Consider the following 27367-nt stretch of genomic DNA (forward strand, 5'->3'; position numbering starts at 1 on the left):
GCTTGACGGTGTCTCCAAATCCTCTATCCTGCCCTGGTATCACCACCATAGGGCTGTGGCTTAGCTCTTTTAGGCAGCTGTTGTAAAGCACAGATGCTCCAACCTTAGTTAACTTCCTGGTGTGGTTGACTAAACACATGCCCCAGGGGTCCCGTCTCCCAAGTCTAACCTGAATCCTGCTTCAGGAATCTCCTCTTGGTGCCCTAGTCATTGTGGCAAGAGCTTCTATAGAGCCTGTAAGTTGTGCATCCTCCAGTAAGAGATGAGGGAAGCCATGGCAGAAGAGCAGTTGCTGGTCCCTGTCCATGCTGCCAACTTTGTGTGCTGTTTGACTGGCAGGATCTTTGTGTATGTTTGCTTAAACTGATGATCTTGGGACTGAATAAAATGACCTTCTAGATCAGATTTGGGCTGTGAGGCTCCAGCAGAACATCTGTCTACAACAAAAGCATCTGAACTTAGTCACCTTAAAATTTTACCACCATTATTAAATCTGTGCATTCAATAATATATCGATAATCCTCTTTTACGATTCTGAAAGAGGTTGCCTACCAAACTGAATAATATTTCAATGCTTGCTATCGGTTTTGGCCTCCAGCTAGACAAGAGGCAGCGTGATCTTTGGCTACTCCTAGGCTTTTTGTATGGTGGTCGACTCACCTGTAGGAACATGCTTAGATGGCTGAGTGTCACCTGCGTTGCTGTTGGCCAGCTAGCCACTGTCCCTTAGCTGGCAAGTGGGCCACGTTGATTGAACTGAATTTTGCTGCTGGAGAGACGAGGAGGAAACAAACGGCTCCTGGGTTTGATCTGTTGTGCAGAGCTCTTATACGAACTTATTATCTTTGGGACTTGATCTCATTTGTCAAATTTGACTGCAACCGGCTGACAAATTTAATAGAGATTAGGGGGGCAAACAGATGCACCGTGTGAGCTCAGGAAATTAGATAAAGATCATGTAATAAAAATCAACAATAATGTCTTTTTCTAGATAAGCAGGAAAGTTCCCATGTCTCATCTTTGTTTTTTTTTCATTTTTAATGGCACACGAGCAGTGTCATCTTCTTGATTTTGTTTTGCTTATTTTTTAGAAAACGTTGGTATGCTTTTGAAAAGTTACTGACAATAAAGGCTTTTTCAGTGCATCAGCCTTTTATGTGAAAAAACATAAAGCAATATTGGATGTTACAATATGTGGAAATTTTGATAGTTTATCCTTGAGTCTACAGGCAAATCTTATGAACTGTCATTAATTAAGCCCCTGTGTCGTGGGTAAATAATATTTCCCTTTTGCGTCATTTTTGGTGTCATGGTAGGCCCTGCCAAATCCCATGTACTTTATCCCCAGAGAGGGCAATAGTTTCAGGCTCAAAGAGCTGGAGATTTAACAGTCATTCGGAGGTGGATTTCCGGGGCACAAAACAGGCATGTGATCCATAGAGGAAAGAATAGATACTTTTATTGAAGACATGAGTTTTTAAAATGATAAATGCATTTTTACTGAGTGTATTGCTTCTTCAACTCATTTCACTCTGTATTTATTATTGGTTGTTCAAATTAATGTTTATTTTCTTGTATTAGCCTAAATTACTATGCTAGCAGTGTTTGCAATGCAAAATTGCAGTATTTCAAACTTATCACTGTGTTGCTCACTGTGAAAACATGACACAACTTAAACATTGAGCATTCTGTTGTGTATGTATATGAACATGGATCTTCCTTGCTTTTTCTTTCATATGCAGAATATATCTGGGTTATTTTTGCCCATTTTTGCTGGGTGATTCTCAGTAAATCTTTTCAAGAGCCGAGTGATACAAAGCAAAGGCTGGTCTGAAATGGATCGCTTCCTTTTGCTATTTAAGATTGAAAGAGTTGTTATTCGTTCACTCCTTTTGCAACGACTTTTGCTGAAAGAAAAAGGTATAGGGGGCTTAGATCTCCTCATTATCTGTGCTGTGTGCTAAGGCTTGATTACAACTCCTCCTATTCAGCCTTGAGAGATATGTACTTAAAAATGTCTTTTGAAAGATGAAAGAGCTGTTTGTACCAGAAGTCAGATCCCTTGCATAAAAAAATTCAGTTAAGCACATACAGCATAAACAGAACAAGATATAACATAACTGCTGAGTAAGACATCAGGAATAGCGCTAGAGAGCTCCGAGACCCTCTATTCAGGCATTTTAACTTTTCCCCGGTGGCTGTCTCAGTCTTTGTTTCTTGTCAGCTTTGCATTTTTTTCCTGCTGTATTATGCCTTCCTGGGATTAATACAGTCTTTTCTACCTCTTCATGCAAAAACAATCTACTTGAATGTGTCCCTTAATTCATCATCATTTTTATACCTCAGAGGGTGATATTTATGAAGGTCATAAACAGCATATAATAATTATGGTGTAAATGTAAATTTACCCTTTGCCCATATATTATCGGCATAGATCAGTACATTTGCCCCTAAGGCAAATAAGTTCTTACGGATCTTCAGCAGGAAACCCTGTAAAGCGTCCGTTCCAAATTCAAATGACTTGGTACTGGGATTTTATTTTATTTTATTTTATTTTATTTTATTTTATTTTATTTTTATAAATAACTTCCAGGTGTTACAGAAGAGGAGAGGGCTGCAGAGCTGCAGAAAACAAAGACTATATCACCTGTAAACAGACTGACAGTGGATATTGTGGAACTGGAAGCTCTCAGAAAGTCTGTGGAGGACTTTTTCTGCTTTTGCTATGGTGAGTGCTTTTAAGTCTTTGGAATAGCTGTTCTAGATTTCTAAATTTTCCCTTGAGTTGGAGGGAAAGTACTGTATGATTTTGGCCTTCCAACTCTACTGCTATCAATGTGATAAGCTTAACGTTTAATATCAATTCTAAAACATACCTATATCTTGGATAGTTTTTGTTCTTCTATGTGTTTAGCAGGATGTGAACTTTGAGAATATTGCACAGAACAGCGTATTCAGTTTTCTTTTAAGAAAGTCTGTGTACCTCAGTTGGTTCCACTGCATGTTAACCCCTGCAATACTTGGTTTCTTGTACAGATATGCGTCTTTTCTTTTTCTTTTTAGCACAGATGTCAGGGTTTTGGTTTGCTGAAGAGGAAGCTTGTTTCCTCTCCAAAGTAAGGTTTTTTTGAAGGATTCATCTTCTAGCAAAGAAGTCATGTAATTACGAGTGTGCATTGGGTGTGTTTTGTTTTGTTCTTCCATGGATCCTACCTTTGGTCAATGGCTCTAAAGGCAAAGCTTCATGTCTTCCCCACTGAAGCAGAAAACAAGTTCTGCTAGACAAGGAGCACTTCTTTTGCAGTGCTCCTAAACTGTAGGGCTTGGAAATAACAGTGGGGGGAGATTAAACACAAACTTTTGGTAAGTTGCGTACTTTTGACCTCTCACAAATTTCCTTTTGTTTCTAGGTAAAGCTTTAGGAAAGTCAACAGTAGTCCCTGTGCCATATGAGAAGATTCAGCGGGACCAATCTGCTGTGGTAGTGCAGGGCCTGCCTGAAGGACTTGCATTTAAACATCCAGCAAATTACGATGTTTCGACCCTGAAATGGATTTTGGAAAATAAGTCAGGGATCTCATTTATCATCAAAAGGTTATTACTCACCCTTCTACTGGCCTGTTCACTTACATTTTTGGACTTAAATTCTACTTCTTTTTTAATTAAATACAGTGCAGCCTGTTTTACTTGAACAGGAGTGCCACCTGTTTAATGTTATACTACCAAGTAAGCGATGATATCTTTGCTAAAGCTATAGATTTTTCTCTTTTGTTTCAATACAGGCCTTTCCTAGAGCCGAAGAAACACCTAGGTAAGTTACCACTTATTTGGACTAAACAGAAACAGATTAGAATTTTGCTTTTAAATATACATTAACATCATGTCCAGTACTTAGCAGGGTAGCAATAGTGACACAAGATGTGAACGTTTGCATAGGGTGCCAAACTTTGCAGAAATTCTTGGACTGTGGTTTGCCTTACTTGTGGAACTATAACCTTTTCCTTTATGCATTCTGCCATGAATAGCTAATTGGAAAGAAAAATTATTCTATTGCATTCTTTGTCCTTTTACAGAATTTAAACTTAGTATGAATTAAATAGTATCCTCATTTTAGGGAAAGGAGAATTGAACTGATGAAAGACTGTACATTGCATTTTTAGAAGATGCATAGACTTTGCTGTGCTCAGTGTTCCAATACGTAGCTGATGTTGGTGTTTATGTCTCATTTTAAAAATTGATTTAATCTTCTAAAGTGGTTAGGTGTTACAGTGCCTCTGAAAGCTTATATATTTACAAAAGTCTGAGCTAGAGTGACTTTTATGAAACTGCAAAGATTCACTTCTAGCTTAGAAGAAATCCCTTTATGTTCCTTTTATGACATTGCTTTGCTTGCAACATTCATAAATACGAGATTTTGTTTTATGAAGAGGATGAAGCATGCTGGTTACCAGAATCTCTGTAGAAATATAGTCAAAAGAGAAAAGTTCTGCTTTCTGAGATGAAACAGGTAGCCAGCAGTTGTTGCTGAATTCATGAAATTAGAAATGTGTTGTCTGTGCCCAATAAGAAGACTAGAGAATGGGAAATTACAGAGTTTCCAGTAATATAATATTCATATTGAAAAGACAAGGCTGGGTTTCAGTGTGCTAAATGACTTTACAAAAACATAATCTACTTGTTTCTAGCTGTAACATAGAGATAAGGAATATTAAACCATCCACTGTCTTTTAGCAGAGTTTAGATGAAGGATTTCTTTAGATTTTTTCCAAAGATTTTTCACTTAGCATCATGACAGAGTGGTGAAAAGCATATAGTGATTGTGTACATTTGAAATAATTTTTAAGTGGAGTTGTTTTGTAGATTAATAAAGCAATTTAATGAGAGATGTATACTTTAGTTAGGTAAATACAGAAAATATGCACAGGTACTTGTCAAATGTGAACAGGTTTACTTCTTCAGGAAATCGATGTTTTTTAATTTGTATTTAAGGTAAATGGAGTACAGGAAACTCACAGATTGTCTTTTAATTTTTTAGGAGCTCATGTGGCAGATCCTTCACATTCAATTATACCTCCAGGCGGAAGGTGAATTTAAAATAATGTAGTTTTTTTGCCTGTCTTCAAGTATTTCATCTATTGAAAACCAGATGAGTTTGTGTAGTGTGAGTTGGTATCAGCTGTGTATTTTCATATAGCATCTTTCTTGTAATGTGCTTTTTTTTGTCCAACTGACTTTTGGATAACTTTTGCTTGCCTGGGATCATAAAAAAGCATGGAGCTGAATTTTCTTTTTTTGTCCGTTGTTTGTAGGGACACGGTTATGAGTTAAACAGATGGCAAAGTTTCCCCTCAGTTTAATTAGCCCAGTGAGCGTTCTTAATTCAAGTCTGTTAGTCAGTGATAAGTTTGTGATCTTTTATGATAGAGCAGTGATGGGGAACAGATGTAATGTTCCTTCCTTCCCCTTCAGTTAAAAAAAAAAAAAAAGAATTTTTTTTTTTAGCAAATGAACAGATTATGTCTGGAATAAATCAGAAATCGATGTGAAAACAGGGAGCAAATGGCAAATGTTTCTGTGCTTCTGAGTGCGCTTCTCATGAAATGGTAAACACGCTCAGAATATTGTGCACGTCCCAAGAATGCGGGCTAAGGACATTCCTGGCAATTCCCTTCAGTTAGTTCAGATAAGCCAAAATGTAATATCTTTTACTTTTGTTTTCCTAGTTTTGAAGCAATACAGCAAGTTTGATGTTACTAGACAGCACGTATAGCTGAGGAACCTTCCCCCAGTGTGGCATTTGCTCTTTATATTGTAAATGTGTTTGATTTGTTTGTCTGTTTTTGTAGTTGCCCTCCTATTCAAGTAAAAACGGAACCAAATGAGGATTCTGGTATGTTCAATATTTTGTCCTTCTTTGCAAAACACTGAATAATCAGTTTCTGTTCAGAAGGCTCTATTTAAGCAAGGATAGGAAGCACCAACAAAAAAAGCAGCAAAAAGCCATCCTTTGTGAGAAAGAAAAGCTTTTCTGTCCTAACAAAAGGCCACTTTTGAGTTGCAGACTTTATCAAGTATTTAAGCTTAGCCAAAAGGATCCATTTTCTGGATGGAGAAGATTTGTAAAATTTTGTAGACTAAAATAATTTTATCCTTGTAAATAATTTAGTTTTAAGTGATACAATAAAAATCAGGATTTTCCTTTTATTTGTTTTAATTCAAGATGATTTTATCCCTGATGTGGAGAGAAAATTTTGATTTATTTAATATTACTAAAATACAGTAATGCCAGAACTCTGAATACCATTTTGTAGCTAAAATGGAAATAAATAATAAAATGTGTTGTTTACTGTAAAAAAATGATCAGGCATTCATAAGTTCCTACGCAGTTAGGACGTGATCCTGCAAGGCGCTACGGTCTGTAGCAGAGCAATATTAAAGTGTTTGCTTTAAAATAAATGCGTGAATAATCCCATTAAAGCCAATGAGACTGAAGGTGTGCTTAAAGATAAGCTTCTGACTTTGTATTTTGTTGGGTTGGGCTACACTCCTCAGCACTTGCAGAACTAAGCTCTTAATGTTTCTTAATGTTAAGGTTTTCTGCCTTAGTTCTTAGCGCTTCATAACTTTAAACTTGTGGTCTGATAACCCTTAATGGTTATCTTTAATAGGGTAAGCCTTCACACGTACCCCACTTACGTGCTTTAGCTTAACATATATACAAAGAAGTAACTTTAGCTTTTTGCGAAGTCCATCAAAAAAGATTCTGAGGAATCAACTCTTTACTGTCTGTGTTGATAGGTAAACTCTTTCCAGTGCTGCTTTGTAGACACTTTAAGTAATTCTTCTTTTGTCAAAATGTTTTCAAATGTTTAGGGAATGCTGTGAAGGCATATGGAGAGAATAGCTCAGCTTAAGGAAACCAAGATCAGTTTAAGGCCCATAGTGTTGCTGCCTTCAGCAGTGCAATTTGGTCTAGACTGTATTTGAGCTTGGATGCATAGAGAAGTGAGCAGGAGTAGGTCAAGTAGTGCTTTTAGCATGAAAGGTGATAAAATCTTTCTTTTTTTGGCTGTGATGGTGGGCAAAAAGGAAGAAGAGGGTTTTAATTCCTCAGACCTGAGATAGTGTTTGCAAGGATGCCTAGTTTGCGGGGAAATGTTTAAGTCTGAGTCCCTTCTGATGTGGACCAGACATGAAAACACAAACACCAGAATGTCACTTTGCTTTTGTTGTTGTAGCCGTTCATCTCAGCACTTGCAAATCATTTCTTCTTTTTTGGAATAGAGACCAGCTGGAATCTTGGGGGTCCGTGTGTGTGTTTAAGAATCCAGTTCTCATTAGTGTCCATATTTGATTCCTCTGTTGCTTCTACAGGAATTTCTTTGGAAATGGCAACAGTAACAGTGAAGGAGGAATCGGAGGATCCTGACTACTATCAATACAATATTCCAGGTAAAGATACTAACTGTTGTATGTGGTTATCTCACAAAATCCTTGATTGCTAAGTGTTATTCTCGCTGTACCTCTCTTTGCTTTCTCCTGTTCTGTTAAAAATGTAACTGCTTAACTCTATTTGGATACAAAATTTCCATGCTGGCTACCATTAAAGTTAATCTGAAGAACAGGAAGAGATCTAAGGTACAACTTCAGCAGACCCGTGTGTGTGTGTTTAGGTTGAAGGAGAAATTGCAGGTGAACTTACTCTAGTAGACCCATCTACCCTGGTAGATGTGTGGCAAAAGTCTTTGAAATCTATTTGTTTTTTTCTGAGGGTCCAATATGCAGACTGCAATTCCAAAGACCCGTTTAAACAGGGAAGACAACTTTCAAATGATGCTAGCTAGAGCTGGTTGGATCTTTTCTTTAGTTTAGAGTTTCAATAAATTTCATAGTGTATCAATCACTTTCCTTGTATGGAATGACCAGTATGTGTCAAAGTTGTTTTGAAAGGCATATTTATATAGACAAAACATAGCAACATTCGTGATGTCTGTGGTTCAGGCTCTGTGTATGATTTAAAGTATCTTTCGGTTACTTAGAACTTGGCCTCAGCTCTATATATCTGGCTAAAATACTGCACTTTAACCTCAACTAGGACTGAAAAACAAAACAAATCATTATTTCTGTAGGCAGAAATGAACAGTAATTAAGAAGGACTGACGGCAAATGGTAATATAAAATAACTAAAATCCTAAATTTATTATTTCAGCCTGTTTGCATTTGTCATTAGGTTAATTCTCTGAGCAATACAAAAGAACACAGGGAAGCTGCCACAAATCTCTCGGGGATAGCTGTATGTTCACCAGAGAAGTGCAAACCACCACTTTCTTTGTTTTCGTAATGGTCTATATTATCAAAATAACATTTCTGTGCATATTTAGACACAAATATTGTCAAGGTGATTTTCCAACGTATGTATTTTAATAGCTAACTACAGGATTGTAGAATGAATAGTCTGTTACTGACAAATTTTCTGTAATATATGAACATTGTGCCGTGAGATCTTAACCATACAGTATTGCAAAATGACACTATCCATGTTCATAATTTGAAAGGTAAATTCTCTGGGGTTAGGATTATCTTTTCTTCATATTTGTACATTGCCTAGCCTCAGGGGCCATGGGTTTACAGGTATAATATAATGTAATAAAAATAGATAATATTTTGAAGACATCTGAATCAGCGTTGCTTTCCAAAGCCAAGTCCCAACTCCTGTCATCTTTCTGCCTTTCAGCCCCTCGCGGGTTTCCATTTCATGCCCAGTAACAATGTCAGAATTTGGCTGATAGCCTGAAGTGTAATCTGAATGCAGCACGTTTGTCTGAGCTAAAAAAATCCATCTACACAGTGAGCTAAAGTCTAAGTAATGTAGATTTTTGCTGGTTTTTTTTTTTTGTTGTCTTTCTTTAGAGACTTCTAAATTTAAATCTTCTGATTGGTGAAGAGTTAAATGTGTATTTTTTCAGATTAAGTCAATACTCGATTAACAGCTATCCCTTTCTCCACTCCCAGTTTAGTCTTCCAGATTTGCATTTAGAGTGAAACCAAACTGAGCATACTGGTAGAAGGGATGGGGTGCTGTGAGCCAAAAGGACAAGTTGTCACGTCGGCTCACCTTCCTCTTCATTTCTTGGAGATGCTGCCACTAAGATTTGAAGCAAAGGTTGTACAAAGTGCATTCGGTTATAAATTCAAGAGGCATGTAGGGAGTTCAAGTGTGTATGGTGTTGGGCTGAGAAGCAAACTTTAGAAAAGTTAGACTGAGCTGTGGTTTTGAGGGGTGACACGAATATGTGCAGGCGTTGTCTTTGTAGAGACCTGCTGCAGAAAGCAACGACTAGGGTGATTGTTCCTACTAAAGGTACCTTACCAAGAGAGTTCAAAGCCAGCTGTGGCTGTGCTTTGGTTTATGAGAAGAAAGAACTTAACTGTTAGAGTAGAGCAACGTGTTCGAGGCTTGCTGGATAATATGATATACCAATGACATTTCACAACTTTTTTTTTTTTTCCTATGAACGTTTGCTTCCTCTCACAAATCTGTGATGCTAACCAAAATTGTGTGCGCCATGGTAGCACACAAAATTCCTCAGTTAATCAAACAGGAGGAGAATTACAACTGCAGATGGGAGGTAAGAGGAGATTAAATGAATGTCTGGTAGGCTGCAGCATTTACATGTTGTCAGGAATTAATAGTGAATTACTAAATTTGGGAATGTTCTACCAGTTCACAGTAAGAAGACTGGGAAATAGGAATTTTGTCCATAGAAACTCCAGGTGGGTGTTTTGATAGAGTATCGGAGCAGTTTTCTGTCCATGGATATTAGCAGTCTGGCAGTGGGTGTCCTTTCCAGCGTGTTAGAAGGTCACTGCAATATTAAATGCTTTGGATGACACCAAAGGCAACCTGTTTTGGAAAAAAAGTTACTGTTGGACCAGTAACAAACACACATCTTGGCTTCTTACCAGAAGGCTGTCCACAAGACCCAGGCTATCCTGATGAAGACTTTTCATGGCAAAAATCAGTGCCAAAATGAGAACAGTTCTGAATCAATTCTGTATCAGTTAACAGAATAGAATTAAGAGCTATGCATAGTTGTTGGGTTTTTTTCATTTTACAAGGAAGCAGGAATATGTTAAGAAAACTCCTCAGGGATATGTACCATCTTCATTCCTTCTCCTCAGCACAGAGTAAAACAAGGATTTTGGAGTCATGCCGCTTGTAGAACTGAGTAATTTGCTGACGAAGTACCAAGCACTATCTGAAAGAAGCAGGTTATCCCATCAATTTTATGGATGCCAGTCTTCAAAGTTACCAGTGATGCCTTGAAATTAGTACAGAGAACTGGAAGCAAAAAGAAAAGGGCTGTAAACAATGTGTCCTGGGAACTGACTGGTTCAGCTTATAAACCGGCGTCTAATGAACTTACCAGTTCAGTTTATAAACCAGTTAGAAATGAGTAAATGACTGCATTTAAAACACTGTGTGGTCGAATAGGACTGTCAGTTTGGGAATTTCAGGGAATGCTAGAGTGAGCCAGTTAAAATATGGGACATTCGTCCAAAACCAGATGAGATTGGATGAAAATATCTTCAGTTTGAAAAACAGCCCAACTTTGGAATATAAACTGTGCTTTTATTCTCACTCAGGAGCACTGAAAGTTGTGAACATCTTTTAGTATGTCTCTGACAACAAAATATTTCCCCACTGGAGATCGCGCAAAATAGTAGAAGTCATGTCCATTTTAAAGCAACGAAAACTGCAAATCCAAGTTGGCAACACCTAAACCACAGTAGTGTAAGACTCAGCCTGCAGATACTATCTTAAAAAAAAATCCAGAAAGCTGGCATATGTAGAGAAGAAACAACAAACCACAATGTTGTAAGAAGGAAATTAAATAACTATCAAATATCCGTACTTTCTGGCAAGATATATGTAAATGAATACAGAGTATTTCAAGCCAGAAAGAATATTTTTCCTTAAAAAAAAAAAGTTTTTATTCCGAGATCAATAGCTGCAAAACAATAAGAGTATCACAGCTGTAATTTTCACTGTAAAAATTTGCATATGTTCAAAAGTATAATCAACACTAGAAGGAACAACATCTGAACAAAAAAAATCATTGCTACCTTCCATTTGAGAACAAAAAATATTGACGTGAGTGCCAGTCTGCAGTACTGCCTTACAAGCATGCTACACAAAAGGAATTTGTAAAATCTCTCTTGCGTTTTTTTTTTCCTACTGGTCTTAAAAATAAAATTGGCACAGAGAAAAATAAATTGCAGGATGAAAAGTTAAATATATTATTAAAATTTCTATTTAATATGTGTGAGAATATAATTTAAAATAAATTTAAAATGCTAAAATAGTGGCTGCATTTCAGAGGTTTGCCATTTATGGCGGTAGCTATTCATTAGAAAGATTTAACTTCAATATAGAATCTCAGCCCAAGTATATGACTTGGGCATCCTGGTCTGTTGGGTATTTTATCTACTCACGAAAGGTAAAATTTTAATCTAACTGAATGTTACAGAACTTCTAAGTGGGTCTGTGTTGCCTAGGAAAATTGGGTATTACATGCAAACTGTACCTGGTTCTTTCTTTGGTATGAAGTATTGCTGCTTTGCTCTGCCTTCAGATCTTCTAGCTTAGGCTCTAAGGCTTAACCCTACTGGAAGATTTTACTTCTGATGTGAGAGACTTGGGGTTTTTTAGTAACTAGATTCCCCAGCTTTGTCACCATCCTTCCTCCACTGTACTTACTGCAGAGGCGTGAAGTTCTCATCTCTCGAGTTTTCTGTTGTTGTTGTTGGGTTGGGTTTTTTTTACTAAGATTTCATTTTTATGATTTCCTACATAGTTTTAGTCCTGGATGGAGCTCTTTTTTCTGGAGCTAATCAGCACCTTACTTGGTTTTAGCTTTTTTTTATTGGTAAGAAAATGTGATGCATGTGTATCTGCCTGTCATGCAAATAAATGCTTTAAAGTTGAAATGTATCGGATTTTTTAACGTCTCCTGGTCATAGACATTTCAGGGTTCTTTGTAAATATTGTCATCTAGTTTTTATTAAGTTAAGCTACCAGAGTATCATTTTTCTGAAACAATTCTTTCATACTGTGCTTCATAATATGAAAAAAGAGCTGTTGTTTCAAGTTCCATAAAACAATCTACCTGGGTCACTTTTTGAAATCTGATGGATTTACTACATATACATCTACTGACATTAAAGCTGAGAGGATTGAATGTTCTGTGCTTAATTCCAGGGGCTGTTAGCCTAGTAAGTGTTTCTTTTAAATGAAATCAATCTTTTTTCAAGTCAGGAACAAGATGAAGATTCTTATTTTGCCATTTTTATTTGTGTTGAAACATGTATTTGCTGCAAAGATAATGCAATATAGAGACTATTGCAGAATACATGGGTAAAACAGACCTGTCAAGATTTCTGAATTAAGGAATACGTCACAAAAATACATGCTTACAATAGGATATTTGCTTATAAGGGGATGCATGCTTCTATGTCTCAGTGCATTATGAATTATAACGACTGCATGTTATAGAAATGTTGTTAGATTGTCCAGCTGCATGCACTGAATATATTTATTTAAATAAAAGCAAATTTAGGCCATGGAAACATTTTCCAGGACATCTAACGGGGTTGTGTTCTACTCCTGCTCACCCATAATAGTTGGAAATCACAGTCTAGTTTGATAAGACCTTCTTACCTTGTGTCTTATAACAGTGCCAATATACTCCGGCATCTGCCTTGTTCCTTTTCCTCCCTCTGCCTTTTCTCCTATATGGACTTGCATCTGAGTGGTGCCACTACAGCTCTTGGTGGAGCCATGTTTTGAACCAAATCGAGGAGCTCCTTTGGGTTAAACAAACCAAAAATCACCCCAAGCCCTGCACCCAGCAAAGAAGTGGCTGGAGCTGCTTAAAGCAGCACTTACTGAAAGAAATGCATGTAAAACTTCAGGCATAGTAATGTTGGGTTTGCACCAACAGAAGAACCGTGTCTAGGTTCCTCACTTGAAATCCCGTTCATTTAAAATCCCTTTGAAAATCTGACCAGTTGAATTAAGCAGAGCTATCTTCCTTTAAAAAATGTAAACACTAAGTACTTTGGTTTTTTTGAACAGCGCACAATATTTGATGCACTTCATGTGTTGTTCAGTTAAATGATATATTCATTAAGCCTGTTCATGGCAGCAGTTTTCTGCTCTATTATTTTGTATGTATGTATATAGTACGTATATGAAATAGTCTAAAATATTTTGTTTGCCTTATGAGTTAATAGTAGTTTTTTCCTATTGTGAAACTATTAATATCCGTTGTTAATTTGCTTTTAAACCTGCCTCTATATGGCCATAATTTCTGGGGAGCTGTATGAGATTGTATTCGCAGATGATCACAGAAATGGTGCAATTTATCCGGAACGATTAGTCCAAATCCTTCAGTTCTAGTTAGTTCTAGAATGATCTTCCCATACGCCGCACACAACGCTAGTTTGATACGCTTATGCTCTTTCTGTTGTATAAAATGATCTTTTGCTCAGCGTGAAGCCATTTGTGCTGTAAGTCGCTCAGTCTTTCAGTTTAACTGCTGTAGTGCCATAGCATTAAACAATAGCATTTTAGTGGTGTTAATTTAATCTTTTAAGTGTCATGTGAATGGTCGCGTGCTGGTTTCTGTAGAAGCCTTTTTAAAGCAGTTCATACATAGCCAATGAAGGAGCTGTTATGATTAAAAGCAAATAAATTTGCAGTGTTGTAAATGATTTTAATCTCTGAGAATTTGTCTTTTTAATGTAGCTACAAATTAGTTGAAAGGGACTCCCTAGAAATGCAGATTTTAACAAATCGCAGGAGAAAGACTTGGCTGATTAAAAATTCATTAAAAAGGTATAACTATCAATGTTTCATGTTTGAAAAGAAGTTTTAGTTTATTTATTAACACATAAAAAATCTAAAACCTGCTGTTCTACGTGAGTCTCTCTGACTGTTCAGTAGTCCAAAAAATGTGCACACCTTCTTACGTTAGCCCCTCAAAATTTGTATTTTGTTGAACTGCGTAAGGATTTATAGGTTGTTTTTCGCAGAGTCTTCCCCCAGTCCGCCTTTATGGAAAGTATGAAATGAGCACATGGTATACGAAGTTAAGAGTTATTTGACAAATTCCTTTATGGACTGGGAAAGTGTGTTTGTTGTGGGACGCAATTTAAAAGACGTTCTCTTTGTTCCCAAGCAGGCCCTTCAGAAACATCAGAGATTGATGAAAAAATTGCTCTTGCGAAAACTTACACAGGTAGATCTTTTAGTTGTATTTTTCTCACATCTGTTTTGGAAGTTGCATATGTGAGTTTTACTTTTCAGAGCTCTGCTTGTTTGAGTTAGGGTACTGCAACTTAAATTTTAAAACAGAATTGGAAATTTCATTTGCCTTAATTTTCGAATTTCCAATTAAAGAGACATACAGAAGGAAACCTAATTACTTTCTTTGCTAAATTAGAAAAGATCTCTGGATCATCAGGTTGATTACTTTAAAGCACTGGTGATTCTTGAAAGTGCAAGTCTATATGTTTCCCGTGAAATTCAGTCTGTTTCGTAATTGATTATAAACTTTAATAAACCTCTGCTTATGTGTTTTGACTACAACTTGATAATTTCTTTCATTTAGCTTTGTGTGAGATGAACGGGCGCATACAGAACACAAGTGTATGGGGAGTTTGTGTTTAGTGGAAGGAGTTCTTTACAGGATCTGAACAACATCTGAAATGAATTTGCTTAAAAATTCTACATTTTTTTCCAGACTTTTCCTATTTGTATTAAAAAAATACTATTTTGCCCATTTGCAAGCGTTGGAAAATACCAATCTGCATTTCAAGCTGTGAATTACTTGATAAGGTCAGAGTGGTCCTGCTGTCATGCATTTTTAAGATTCAGAATTTGAGCCTTTTTCATGTTGTTCATGAGAACATTATAGTTCTAGATTTTTGGCTTTTGAAAATTCTTGCTTTGAATAGTCGATGTTAAAAGAAGTTCCTTTTGTATTTTTATTACGGTATGTTTTTTACTTTATATTTGTCTAAAGGAAGCCACCAGGGTTCCAATTGCAGTGAAGGAACAGATGTGGAAATACCGGTAGAAGGTTAGAGATATGAAACGTTTTTCTTGAAAATGAATTAACACCACTGGATTTTTTTTTAAGGAAATATTATTTATTTAAAGAAATATTTTTAAAGAAAAAGTGATGCCTTAATTAAAGTTATACATTTATCTCCTCTTCCAACCATTCGCTTTCCACGTTTCCACATGGTTGGTTTTTTCAGGCTTTACTTTGGTTTTGTTTTTTTTAATCTCCTAAATCATGACACCCTGTGGCTTGTTGTAGGCAAGTTGTGATGGGAGCGGTCATTCTTTTAAACCATGAATTGCATTTGTAAGGTGCCTGTCACCCAGCATTTAATGCTTTTACATGACGTCAAACGTGCATCATACTCCAGCTAGTTTCATTCTAAGCACCTGACTCTTAAAGCTGATTCATGAGTATTTTGGGGGGGTTAAGGCAAGTTATGGTAGCAGCAATACTCATTCTTGCAAATCTCACTGTTTTCACTTTGAAGGTAAATAATCACAAGAGTTAAGGGTACCATTATATGAAATTTAGAGGTATGTCTCTTGATAAAGGAGAATAAGGTTTTCTGCTCTTTCTGACTGCATTATTAACACTCTTTATTTGAAAAGAAAGAATCTAAGTACTTTGCTTTCCTAAGCATAATGTCATGACCTGTTCGTGCCCAGTTATGAAGAGAGAGCCTGAGGAAAGGAAAGAGTGATATGAAAGGACCAAGGCTCTGACTTTGCTTTATTTTTGGCTATCTAGAATTTTATGGGTACAGATGCTGAGTATGGCCCTTTGTGTCAGAATATGATTTTTTTATGTGTACTTTTCATAAATCTGTTCTCTTTTATGATTTTCTGCAAAAGAAATACTGAATGTTTTTGCTAAATAGAAAAAAATCTGTTGTTTCTGAAAGTTAGTATTTGTGAAAAGGTCTACAGGCAGTTCTAAAAATTGCAGGCAACAGTCTAACTTAAATTTCATTTGTTGTTTAAATTGGCATACAGTGTGGACAGTCTTGCCTGGATTCTGTAAAATGAAATTATTTATTGCTGATCCTCACAAAAATGGCTGAGGAAGAAAAAGCTTTTGATGGTGTTTGGATTTTATGTAGTCTTTGACAAATATCCTTTTAACTGTTATTAAAGAAATGTATCTAATAGATATTTAAAGTTCTTCCGAAGGTTGCTCTGAAGGTTACAGAGTATGATGCAGAAGATTTGCAGATACCTTATTATATCCCTGTAACATTCTTCTGTGTAGACAGCATAGAAAAATGTTAGAGGGATATAATAAAGTATCTTTTGATGCATGTCAATGGTGGTTTTCACTGTTTTTTCCCTCCAGTAATCTTGACAAGATGGTGAACAGGGAAGTGGCAAAATTCACATGTAGACGGGATTCCCCAGGTTAGCTGTAGCTGATGCAGGCTTCTGAGGTCTTAGTAAGGCTGGATGAGTGGGCAGAAAGATGCGGTCGAAATTCAGTCTTCACAAAATCATGGTTATGTGCATCAAAAATAGTTGTTTTAAACTGAATGAAATCACATTGGAGACACTGTAGTATCATTATAGATCCCTTGGCGGATGTGTCTGGCTGGCAGTGATTGTCCTCTTTCTTCTCGTCCCCCAAAAGAATGAACAGACAGACCCCAGTTTTTGCATGCATAAAGCCTGGGAATGGAGATATGGTGCTAATATGATATTAATAGGTAGTGTGTCTTCGCTTGGAAGATTATGTTCAGTGGTGGCCTGTCTGCAGCAGAATATGGAGAGGCAACAAAAATGATTAGAAAGCTGCAGAGCTTCTGTATGATCAAAAATTGAAAGCTCTGCTGTTCTTTAGTTTAGGTAGGAGACAAAGCAATGAAGGATACGGGAGAAGTAAACTCAGTGATTACATTTGTGTGTTTTTTCTTTCCTTATAATCATGCGAGTAAGAGGAGGCAATGCCAGTGAATGACAACATTTAGAACTGTAAAAAAGGCTGCTGCTTAGAATTGGTGTATTTAAATTATTGCCATAACTTTTTGCTGGTCACATGAAGTACTACGAGGTCAAAAAAAATCTAGTGATGATACTGCTATGTTAGAAAAGATTTACTTCGGTGTTAAAACCAGTCAATTGGATATGGTTTAAGAAGAAATGTCCTATCTGGGAACTTTATTCCTGAACTTTGTTACCATCTGCTTTGACTTTTTTTGCATATTTCTCTGAATTATGACCATTCATCAGGGATGTGGTATTGGCTAGATGGACTATTTGTCAGTCTTTGTGGCCGTTCTTAAATTTCCACAAAATTTACCAAAATCATATTTCTTTTATATATACCTATATAAAAAATAGGAAACTTTTCTAATGCTCTCAAAAAAGGCTCTAAATGATCAGTCGATGTGATAGTTATTTCTGTGAGCATACTTTCTGTTCATACGTGCTACAAGACCATTACTTCATAATTCTTTTCTTTTGTTCTGCTTTGCATTTGTTGAGTTACCTACTCTGTGCTCAATCTGAATGAGATCAAAACATCATGCTATGCTTTTCAAGAACTAGATGATATATTTGACATAGTTCAAATGTACTCCAATTAAGATAATCTCAGTAGATACTGCTGATTCTCTGCCATACATGGTGTCATGTGAAGAGCAGTGAAAAAGGGAGATTCCTTCAGCCTTGCTACCAGAGTGACACTAAACTACCAGCTTAGAGATCTGAAAGAAAATATTCCTCCAAGTACACAAACAGAGCATTACTCTGCCAGAAAAATTAGCAAGTATTCTTTTATATACTCATACTTAGTTTAGTTTCCAATATAATCAGCTTCACTGTTTTAACCTTACTGAAATTAAATTTAGATCACTCCTTCTCCCACTGAGTATTGATAGGCCTAATCCTGCTTATTATATTGGTGCACACTGCCCCAACAAAAGCACTGTAGCTATGAATTTCCCTGTCATTTTTGACTGTTGGCATTGCAGCCTGTCATGAAAATCATTGTTACCACTCTGAGTTGCTATAAATGATAAAGAAATACTTCATCTGGCAATGGCACACAGCCTTTGTTTATATTTTCAACAATTCTTGATAACAAAGAGAAAAATATTTATGATTCTATTAATGCTATTAAGTCAGGACTAAGGAATTTCCTGTTGCCATTAACGCCAACTCTGCACTGCTGCACACGCAATTTAGCATGTATAATCCCCATCTCCTTAGCCTCGTCTAGAATTGCTTAAAGGCTTATGGTAAAGTATCTTTGCTCCTGTTTTTGTTGCATGCTGTGAATGCAGAATACTTCACTGAGCCTGTGGGCTTCTTTGACAAGTGTAAGTTTAAATACAAAATCACTGAACGGTTGGTTAAAAATCTTTTCTGTGTCCAGCACTCAACGGTACTGTTTTTCTCCTTTCAGACTCTTCCCAGCATGTGCCTTCAGAAACAAGTGAGGATCCTGAAGTTGAAGTCACCATTGAAGGTTAGTTCTCTGGTCCCTTGATTTCAGTCTGTTGGGCATTTTTATGTCAAAGAAGTATTTCACAATCACCCACCCATGTCTTTATTTCTTGGCACCGAATGAATAGGATTATGTGCCAAAGTTGACTGCAGTCTGAAGTGTGCACTGCTTCATAAAAATATCTAGTCCAGAAGTTTTAGAAAACCACGGCATACTGAAAACATATTGGACTCTTTGGGCCAGTTTTGAAATGATGACTGACAGATGTTCATCTTTCACATATTTTTCAAGCATTAGTATTGAAGAATACTCATTATTTAAAAGCCATTAATTTAGATTTTAAAAAGCTTTTACAACATGCATTCTGAAGAATATGTCATTTTATAAACACACTGTAGTTATGTAAAATTTCTAGTTAACACTAGCTTCTGGGAAGAATCATACTGTAACAGAAATGATGTGCTGCAGGGGGTATAAGTGAAGCTTCAGTTTATTTGTCTGATACTGATGGGGGGGGTTGCAGTGGATAGGCTTAGTTACAGTGGATGCCAAGTTGAATATCAGCCAACCGTGTGCTCTGATCATTTATAAGGCAAACCATGTAACTGTGCTACATTAGAAGAAGCATGGCCAGACTGAGAGAAGTTATTGTGCCCCTCTACTTGGCACTGGTGAGGTCACATCTGGAATACTGTGTCCAGTTTTGGGCTCCCCAGTTCAACATGGATGTTGAGAACCATGAAGGTCAGCAGAAGGCTACGAAAGCAGTGTCGAGCCTAGAGTATAGGACCTGTGAGGACAGGTTAAGGAAGCTGGGCTTGTTTAGTGGAGTGAAGAGGATGCAGGGAGTGGTCTAGCCTATGGCTACTTGAAAGGGAGTTAGGTGAAAGAACAAACTCTTTTTCGTGGTGGCATATGATATGACAAGGGGCAATGGTCCCTTGTGTATTAGGAGGTGCAGACTGGACATTAGGAGAAGGTTCTTCACCAGGAGGGCAGTGAGGCACTGAAACAAGTTGTCCAGAAAAGTGGTGGAATTTCCATCCATGGCAGGTGTCAAAATTTGGCTGGACAAAGCTACAGCTGACCTAAAATAGCATTGGTAATGATGCTACCTTAAATGAAAGATTGGAGTAGATGTCTTCCAGAGATCTCTTCCAACCAACATTTCTATGTCTGCTTGGTTTTCATTACAGCTAAAAGATTTGAAATCTTTCTTCAGCTGCTTGAATTGACCACATTTTTGTTTGATAGGTGAATTTGGCCTCAGGATCAAAACCAGTCTCCCAGAAGGGAGCTCTATCACACACAAAGGAGAAGGTCAGAATCTTGCATTGCTGCTTTGTTGCAGTAATATTGTAAATCTTCAGGAATTAAGAATTACAGAGAAGTTCTCCCCTCCCTCTCTTTTGTGCATTTGGGGTAGGGCTGACCTTTGGTTAAATGAATTTGATTTATGTCCATCAGAGTTATATTGGTTTGAAACTGTTTTTATAGCTCTTGAGCTCTTCAAGATCAAACGTAGGTAGTGTGTTTCAAGACTTGTTGGTGGAATGATACTTCCAATTAGATAAAAAATCAAATCTACATCTGCACAATTCTCTTCCAGTTTCTTTTGCTGTTGTATGGTCATTTTGTCATCATGAAATGACCACTTGTGTTTCAGAACACATTACTGTCTTCCTTAGGAGATAGAGACAAATCCTTGCTTTTGCCAACTTGTGCCTTGTGCTGATTCCCCGACTTACACAAATTGTTCATACACAGGCCAGTAGTTTTCAAAAGCTACTTAGATAAGTAATTTGTTGCAAAATTTGGCCCTCTAATGAAGCACAGATCAACGCTTGCATTAGAGCTTGGAAGTTCTAAACAGTTCCAACATTGCACATCAGTTGTCTGGACATTAAAACAGTGATGTCTTTTATGTCTCTTTAAGATGATGAAGACTACTTGCCCCCTAACAAGAGACCAAAGAACACTGAGTCAGCAAATGAAGCGGCCAATACTGGGAGAAGAAAAGTGAGAGAGTTCAATTTTGGTAAGGTTAAAATTAAAGCTTATTTTGTCCCTCTCTTGTTTTCTAAAATGGTATTGGACAACTTCACACTGCAGCAGTGAGACACATCAGTGGGAGTATTCATTTAAGAGCCCAGGGCTCTTTGTAGATGTATTGCAGCAGTAGAATGATCTTTAGGCTACCTCTTTTGATTCTCATTAGTCAAAGTGAGTGACCATCTAACATAGACACTGCAAACTAATCAATGTTGTAGCGTGTGAGCCATTTAGAAGTTGCTGTAAATGAAGAAGAAACAATTTAAAGGTTAGAAACAGGATAATATGCTAAAATAAAAATAAGTTTAGAATTTTGTCAACTGATTTCTTGGACGGAAAAATCAGACTGAGATCACTAGCATACTGAATTACAGCAGACCCTAGGTCAGCTGCCTGTTTTAGCTGTTTTTTCTTGATACATCCTGTGAACAATAAAGATGTGCTGCGGGGAACCACATTTGGGAAAGTAATCAAAGAACTCCATTAGACGCGGTAGCCTGGTTGATCCCTGTGGGCACAAAAAAGTTGGAGTATTTTGGCAGTGTTCTTTCATAGTAGCTTATGTAGCGTTCTCACTGCAGAAACGCATCCACATGCTGTAGGTATTCTGGTTTAAGACATTTCCCATGTGAATTGTTGCAAACCCATATCTCTCCTTTTGGTCTTTTTTTGGACTGGTTTCTGGGCAGATATCCCATGGATCTGTGTTCTTCTGTAAGGTCCTGTGCAATCAGGAATCTGTCCTTTGCCACAGTGTTTGGGATATGCTTATTAGGAATTCTGGAATTTGGGGTCAAATGAATAATCCTCATGGAACCTACTCTGACATCTGTTTTGTGTGAGCCATGTGCAATTTCATGCAAATTTCAGCAAACATGAATAAAACATTGCTGAGAGCTGTATTCTCAAGACATCATTAATATGAATAGGCAGGTCCACATGTAGCATTAATTAGTTTTGGCTGGGTCAGGAAGACATTACAGCAACATTAGTAGAGGAGAATAGTAGAGGAGTAGTTAATACTTCAGGAGCTTTTCCTAGAATGTATTAGTAGAACACAGCATCTAAGCTTGGCAGGCCAGCAGTGTTTGAAGGGAATAGATCATGATGTTGACTAAACATGAAGAGCAAAGGTAATAAATGTTAGGGTGGTAGAAGCTTGTGCTGAGCTTGCAGTGTTAGAACACCAGTTAAAGAGCAGCACGGCTATTTGCTGTCTCCCAGATTACCTACTCGCTGTTGCTTCCAAGTTGACTTTGGTAGGTTACCTCTCTGTGTTGTTCTCGGGAAAATTTTGCTTTTAACCACTATGCGGTCAAATTTTAATGTTTTGCAGCTCACAGAAGTCTATTTGCAGATCTTTATGACCAGGTCTCCTAAATTGCATTGAGGTTATTGCACCTCCTATTAACTTCTGGGCTTCTACAGAAAGTGTTATTTCTCTGTGGTGCAGCAAGTCTGGTTAAACCACAAAATCAACTTGAGATGGTTTGGAGAAATAGACTTCATTTGCTGTAATAAAAAAAGCAACTTTTAGTGGTTACAGTGCTGCTGTTTGGACATTTTAGAAGACCTTGCATGCCCGTCTAATGAAGTCTTTCCTTAGACAATTAGACAGGAGTAAGGAGATGTTTAATTATATCATGAGTAGCTGCAGAATGACAATAGCGTGTGCACATAAAAGACTGAAAAGGATGTATAGATGCCTGAGAGAAAAATCCTGTCTCATCTGATAGATGATTTCAGGATTTTAAATAACATTAATGTGACCCAGATGTTTGATAGCTGTGAGTTGCAGAGACTTCCTGTTTGTCTTGATGGAGTCAGAGATCAGGAACCCCAAGTGGTGAGTGAAGCAGGCCAATGATGAGCTGTGCTCTTCGTTTTGTGCAAACAGGGAGTCAGTGGAAAACAAAAATATTGTAACCAGGCGAAGGAATGAAAAATGTCTGGTAAAATGCATGATAGAAATTGATAATCTTTGGAAAGGGGGTTGAATTTCAAATATATTTCTGAACCAACCATTTATGGTGAAAAATATCTTTTCTGAAAGGTGCTAACATTGTCAATGAAAATCTCTCCGTACAACTTTTTTTGCTTTACTTAAAGACTTTGTCAAAAGCTCAGAAGCTTCAGGGACCAAAACCTCTGATTGCTTGTGTCATGGCATTTTAGAGGAAAGAAGTCCCCTTAGCTGTAGTCTCAAGGTGATCTCTCTGAGGGCAATGTGAGAAGAGTGATGGAAAGTCTGTATAGTTCTTCCCCATTTTGAAATTCGTTTGAACACTTTTTTTTTCCAGTCTGGCAGTGTATTTAGACTTGGTGTGTGTTTTCTGTTTTATTTCCCTGCAGCAGTATCCAGTGGCATGTCAAGGGGAATAGGAACATGCTTGGTAACTGTGTGTAATTTTGTATGCACTGTGCAGGTTGCCCTTGCTCTAGGGGTGTTATCTGGAGCGTGCCCTCAAGTGGCAGAGAATGGTCTAAATCGAAAAGACCCTGGACGGGCTGGCGAAGAGTTCAGGACTGATATTAAACTAGGAGGGTGTTTCCCAGGTATCAGAAGGTATAGGAGTGGAACAAAAACACCACTTATCTTAGTGTCTACAGGAAAGCTAAATTGCTTTGCAGAGTGATTACAAAAACAGAATTTCAGCTAAGCTTTTTGTTAGGTCTTCAATTGTGTTACACAGGCAAAAAGTGTGTGACAAAAGAGTGTTTTTTTTTCAGTAATTGGTCTGAATCCAAGGGGTTAATAATGCTGACAGTTTGTTTAAAAATAACCCTAGTTACCTATAACCCCTCTCAATTTTGTAATGTCTCTCTACCCTAGTTTTGGCAGTTTATTCATAAAATACAAAAGTAGCTAGAAGATAGTGTGCTGATCAAAATGTGAGCAAAATTCTGATTTTTTTCAGTTGCCTATTCTCTCTGTATCCACCATTACAAATAAAAATGCTTGCATTGCAGTGTGTTTGACTGTTAACCCATGTAATGTTTTCATCAGGGGAGGGGGTGTTGAATATTTGATCCATGGTTGTAGAATATAACAACTGAGAAAAATAAACCCTTGACAACTTAATGGTTCATGCAAGAATGCTCTCTTGAGCATGCTAACATGACCAGAGGAGAGAAGCTGGGTATGAGCAACCTCTCCCAAAACTGTAGCAACAACCACTATTGAGAACAATATTATTTTAAATACTTCTATATGGTTGGATTGTAGTAGGGCATGACATTCTTTCTGGCTGTTCTCCCTCTGAAGAAAACCAACCTGTGTTTTAGAGGGGGTCTTCTGCTGAGCCTGCCTCAGAGCTTGATGAACTGAAGAGATCTCAGCTCTGGGGCAGTTTCCCCTGGGTTGCAGTCTGGCGTTGCACGGATGCTTTTCCAAACCCTGTCCCAGGACTGTCCGTGTGCGTTCACCAGCCCTGTTGGTTAAAGCAGGGTTTACCCTTTAGCTCAGTAAACTCTAGCTCCCATTTTCCTGACTCTTACTGGTAGAGCTGCCTTTAATGCTTTGTTCTATAGGTCAACCCAAAATGCAGTCTGTGGTTCTGCTAGAATCAGAAAGAAGTTCATTTGGCTGTGCATCTGCAGTTAAAGACTGCAATATTGTGTGGTCAAAGTGGCACTGGAGTAGAAAATATTCAGCTGAAGACATGTTTATCAGCTAAGAAGCCATGCAATGTAGGATAGCATTAGAAAGGGTGTCAGAAGCAAGTAGATAGATTTATCCACAAAAGTGTTATTTTAAAATATAAAATCGTTTCTGGAATAGAATAATTTCACTCTCCAAACAGCTTAATTGATGTAGGAGGTACGCCAGGTAACTAGAATAAGGGGTTTATGTGTGGATGCAAGGCAGCATGCCAAAAAACCTTTTCCCTGTAGACAAGGCCTTATTCTTTCCCACATCTGAAGCACACTGTCCTCTTGATATCCACAAAATTGCATTAGAAAGTTTTAAGCTTAAAAATGGTGACCAAAGTTGTATACATTGGTCTGAAAATAAATATTTAAAACCCTTTTGATATGGACTCAAAATTCAATATTCTGTCTTGTCTGATACAAGAATTTTTTGACAACAGGAAGTGTAATAGCTTGAATGGCCTCACTTTGAACTTTTCAGTTACTAGACTAAAATCTTGCTGTAAGAAATAAGCTGCAAGTATGCTTGCTTATTAACTTGTTCTTAAAGGCCAGCCAGCATCTGGTACAGTCTACGGAAGAATTGTGACATTTTCCTAAAGGAATTCAGATGGTACTGAAAGCTGTGAGAAGAAGGTGCCACAGGCAGAAAATAAGATGTTAAAATACTATCATTAAATCCAGTTCTCCATGGAACACACAGCTGGATTTGGATAACTTCTGTCTTGCAACCTGCATCTTCTTTCAGAAATAGGAATTATGTGCATGTCTTGCAACATCAGGACTTGGGGAAATACTGGGTTAAGGAAGAGGATGGCATGATGCCTCCTGACTCATATAGTTGTACAGATTTGCGCCAGAACAACTTCATGTGCTCCCTGTAAGCTTTATCAAGCTTCCCTAATTAAGCTTTTCAGGCCCTGGATTTAGATAACTATCAACAGCGGCTGCAAATTGACTTTACCCCTGATGGTGCTGACTGAGCTGTTGAAGAGAAACCATTTTTGGACTTATTTTAGCCTGTTTTTTGTCCTTTTATTTTTTTTAAATTTGATTTAACACCTGCACAAGTCTTGGAGGTAATCTTAAACATTTTATTCTATCCTTTTTCTTTCTCAATGTATGCATATATTTTGAGGTATAGCTTATACCATACCCTGCAGGTATCTGTATGCATGTGAACAGTAAAAGCACACTGCATATTTCAGTTAGGAGTAACATCCATTTTGCAAGAGGTTCTCAGTTTCATCTGTAATCTGACATATCCTCTTCTTTTCCTTGCAGAGAAATGGAATGCACGAATTACAGACTTGAGAAAGCAAGTTGAAGAACTTTTTGAAAAAAAATATGGTATGTGTTACACTCTTTTCCAATCAATCTAGTCCTTTGACACTGGAAATCACAGCATTTTGGCATGCATCTTTGTTGTTGGCTCTGGAGCAGAGCAGGACCGACAGCACCAAAGGGTTAAATATCACAGAAACAAGGGAGAGTAGCCTCTTCGATGAGCAGAGAGTATTTTCAAAATTGGGTGCCTACATTTGGCACCTAAGTTTGAACCTTGAATTTCTTTTTCAGTTGTGCTCAGTTTCCAAGAGCTCCAATGTGCTCACGTCTTGGGCACCCACTTTTAAGAGAGTTGGCCTTTTTTCTCTCATTACACTGAGTCCTTAAGTGAAATAGTTTTTTCAGATGTCTTTGGGGAGAGGTTACCACTGATTGATTCCGTTTCTGATCATGATTGATTTGCAGTGAAGAAACATTTATATATTGATACTTGGAGAGAAAAAGAAGCACACGTGTTAGAGTTTGGAATTTGTCTCCAGATGTTGCATCTAGATGTATTTTGTGTCCACATAACACAGAATCAAACAGCATTAGTTAAAATTTCATAATAAATACTTTATGACAGCTTTTCTGTCATAAAAAGCGGAGATGTCTTCAAAACTGAACTCCTGATCTGTTATTGTTACATATTTTGGCCTTCACTATCAGGTGGCATTTAAGCAGCCCATTGAAAGCAATCTACACCAAATAAAAACAGCTCAGAATATGATTCTTAGTACATTTTTGCTTTAGAAAGGAGCATCAGTCTCGATGAAATGCCGTAATTTTGAATTTGTTGTTTGCACATAACCACCCTGAAGAATCTCCTGTAGCGCCTGTTGAACACAGAGCTGTTTCCTGGCTTCCCATAGCAGGCTGTCTAGTATTAAATCACCCCCTTTTTCCTGTGGGTGACAACATTTCATTGATTCATAAACTGATTCCATTTCAGATTTCAGTTTGTTTCTATCTGTATGGGCACGCATTTCTCATTTATTGCAATGAGTTATGGATATCCAAAATTCCCAGAATGCTCCTCAGACTTGTGAACTTCTGGAGCTGCAATGTGTTTTACCAGTGTGAGTCATTATCACCCCTGAGTACTGACATGTCTGAAAATACTTTTATTTTTGTGTTTAGACGTCAAATAAAAGAAATTATGTTTTATAGTGCAAATACAAGATATTGGCTCACTAACATAGACTAGTTTATAAAAACAAAACCTATATACATTAGGATTTCTATACAAACTCTTTTAAGTTTCCAAATTTAAGAAGCTTCACTGCAGACTGTAATGCTGCTTGTGTCTTTAGTCTGTCTGAAGAGTATTTGCTGATTTAAGAAAAATAAAGACTTTCACTTGTAAAAACTTACCTGTTGTTAGTTATTTATTTAAACAAATGGGATTTTTGTTACTCTAAAGCTGTTTTTACTTGATGCTGTGTAGTGATTTAGATTTTAGTGATGTACTGATTTTTTTTTTTCCCTGTGGCCAGCGGTTGTTCACAAACACTTGTTTCCATCTGAAGCTTGTCTGCTGGATTTGTTATCTCTGCTCTCCCCAACAGCCTCCTGGGCATTGTGATGGTCTTTATTTTTTTTTTAAATTTCTTGGAAGAGATAAATGACTGTAATAAAAATGTACTATAATGAAGAACTAGTATCATACACAACAACGCATTTGGTGATTGTCCTGCAAGTTGCTCCGACAGTCGTGTTTAATAGGTTTTTTTAGTCTGTTTGCTAAGATACATCTTCAGGTTCAT

General features: G+C 37.3%; 1 protein-coding gene across 10 annotated transcripts in view; it reads left to right on the forward strand.

The window, feature by feature from the left end:
- Nucleotides 1-27367, forward strand: part of GTF2I (general transcription factor IIi) — an 84038-nt gene that overhangs the window by 22619 nt on the left and 34052 nt on the right. For 7 of the 10 annotated variants that reach the window (XR_003253146.1, XM_026063612.1, XM_026063610.1 and 4 more), the window contains 10 exons: nt 2594-2728; nt 3411-3594; nt 3783-3811; nt 5036-5084; nt 5847-5890; nt 7375-7452; nt 14244-14303; nt 18531-18593; nt 20509-20610; nt 25560-25625. Coding sequence is in view for 9 of the 10 variants with exons in the window: in XM_026063612.1 (XP_025919397.1) it covers nt 2594-2728; nt 3411-3594; nt 3783-3811; nt 5036-5084; nt 5847-5890; nt 7375-7452; nt 14244-14303; nt 18531-18593; nt 20509-20610; nt 25560-25625 (810 nt within the window). In the remaining variant the exon portion in view is untranslated. The remainder of the gene's footprint in view (nt 1-2593; nt 2729-3410; nt 3595-3782; nt 3812-5035; nt 5085-5846; nt 5891-7374; nt 7453-14243; nt 14304-18530; nt 18594-20508; nt 20611-25559; nt 25626-27367) is intronic. The other 3 variants (XM_026063613.1, XM_026063619.1, XM_026063615.1) reach the window with 2 other exon arrangements.

Source organism: Apteryx rowi, unplaced genomic scaffold (assembly GCF_003343035.1).
Source record: "Apteryx rowi isolate R43461 unplaced genomic scaffold, aptRow1 scaffold_20, whole genome shotgun sequence".
NCBI classification, from domain to species: Eukaryota; Metazoa; Chordata; class Aves; order Apterygiformes; family Apterygidae; genus Apteryx; species Apteryx rowi.